Here is a 1,807-nt window from a genome sequence, read left to right as displayed (position 1 = left end):
GTGCACATGTGCACGTATGTATGCAAAGTTGGATTACAGGGAACAAAAAGATGAGAAGAGGGCACATTTTACTGGTATCCTTCCACAGCATTTCCATACTAAGCCTTCAGATATATGGCAAAACACTAAATTATTTCCTTCTCTATAGATGCAGTTGACAGAGCAGGGAAAAAAAATGATTGCTAGCTTGCAAAACCATTTGTAATTGGTAAATCAGGGTATCTCACTCTGAGCCGTATCCTCAGCTGGTAGAATACGATTCACTTCATTGCGGATTGACAACAGCTGTGGGTTGGTCCCACTAGCACCAAGTCTTCAGAAGCCCTTATGCTGCCCTAGTGAATGTTCACTTGTGTCATAAAATTACTACCCATTTCAAAACAACCTGCAGTTTTCACCTAGGAGAAAGCAATGGCTTGGAAAGCAGGCATGTCGCAAGGCGAGATTCAAGAGTATTGACCAGGCTACTAATAATGCAGAGTCTCACTCGGATCCTGCCTGCATCACAGCTACTTATTTTCCTTGAAATCGCTGTCTCCTCTTCCTGAAATAAAATAAATAAATACAGCCTCTACTTCTAAATTTTCTACTCCTAATATTTGAAAACACCCACCAGCATTTTGCTTAGTGTTCTCACAGGGGCTAAAAGAGGATGAGAAAAAATACCTACCTAAATTTATTTCTGGAATATCTTTCCTGAGCTGCCCAGCATCAGCATCAAAGGCTGTAAGAAAAATATATGAAAAGGAAAACGTTTTGTAACCAGCAGGACAGGCATGGTGCCCCAACCACCACCACTCTCCTCCCTCATTCCACCCACAGAAAATAAAAGAAAATGTGCTGGAACATGCAACAGTTTAAGCAGCCCTTACCATCTTCCCGTGGGTGCTGTCGAACCTGAAAGAGAGTAAAATATATATTGCATGAAGTGCAGAGAGCCTGAAGAGGGAGAGGGGGCTCTGGAAAAGAACGGCGTTATACTTACGGAGAAAGAAGTACAATGGCTGAAAAAGAATATCAGACACAGGCAGGAGAAGATGCGAGTGGAGGCCATTTTTGCAGTGGGAGAAGAAAACAGACCCAGTAATCTCTTAGAATTTATAAGGCAGTTCTCTGAACTTTGCCCAGAGTATCTAGCAAGAAACTTTGAACTCCTTATTTTTACCGTGAGAGTTATTAAACAGGAACCTTTTTTTTAAATATTGCAATATCATAATTTGCCTAAGTCCATGTGAAAAAAACAACATTTAACTGGGAACCCTGATAACTTTCAGTCCAGATGATGAAAAGCTTGAACACTAAGCAGTTCTGAATTTTGCCCAGAGTTAAATCAAGGGAGTTATCTCTATTACTGATTCTCTCTGTCGCGTTTACTGTCTGTCAATACTCTGGGTCAGATTCTGCTCTTAGTTACAATGCCATAAACCTAAATTAACTCCAGGTGCCTGAGCAGATTTGTATCCATGGCAGTGACAGAACTAGTCTTTAAATTGTTTTCAATTAATAATTAACACCAAATTGCAGAAGCTAGAGAAGAAAAAAAAACACTGATCACCAATGACCTCAGGACCAATTTTAAGGATTTTTACCCCCTACTCTCTGTTTTTCAAAGCTGTGCCTATTCCAGAGGTTAATGACTATTGCTGGGGGCTTCCACCAATTCCCTTGCGAGACTGTATCGCAGTTTAATGACTTTCATTGGTGTTAATGTTCTCCAAGGGTGTCAGTAGGAAGTGGGGCTTTGCAGGTTGGGAGAGAGCAGTGGTAAGTCTCTGCATCATGCTCAAGTGACAGCCTGAGAAGTCTC

General features: G+C 41.2%; 1 protein-coding gene across 1 annotated transcript in view; it reads right to left on the bottom strand.

Moving 5' to 3' along the window:
* The window catches only part of MEP1A (meprin A subunit alpha), a 29,325-nt gene extending 28,232 nt beyond the window's left edge, over nucleotides 1–1,093 (bottom strand). Inside the window, exons 1-3 of the mRNA XM_019520990.1 lie at nucleotides 986–1,093; nucleotides 873–897; nucleotides 671–724 (exon numbers count right to left, since the gene is read on the bottom strand). Of these exons, the coding sequence (XP_019376535.1) occupies nucleotides 671–724; nucleotides 873–897; nucleotides 986–1,054 (148 nt within the window). The 5' untranslated portion in view covers nucleotides 1,055–1,093. The remainder of the gene's footprint in view (nucleotides 1–670; nucleotides 725–872; nucleotides 898–985) is intronic.
* Nucleotides 1,094–1,807: the final 714 nt, after the last annotated feature.

The sequence above is a fragment of the Gavialis gangeticus genome, unplaced genomic scaffold, assembly GCF_001723915.1.
Source record: "Gavialis gangeticus isolate Ggan-Ray unplaced genomic scaffold, GavGan_comp1, whole genome shotgun sequence".
Classification (NCBI taxonomy): domain Eukaryota; kingdom Metazoa; phylum Chordata; order Crocodylia; family Gavialidae; genus Gavialis; species Gavialis gangeticus.
This window is presented reverse-complemented; position numbering and strand designations above follow the sequence as displayed.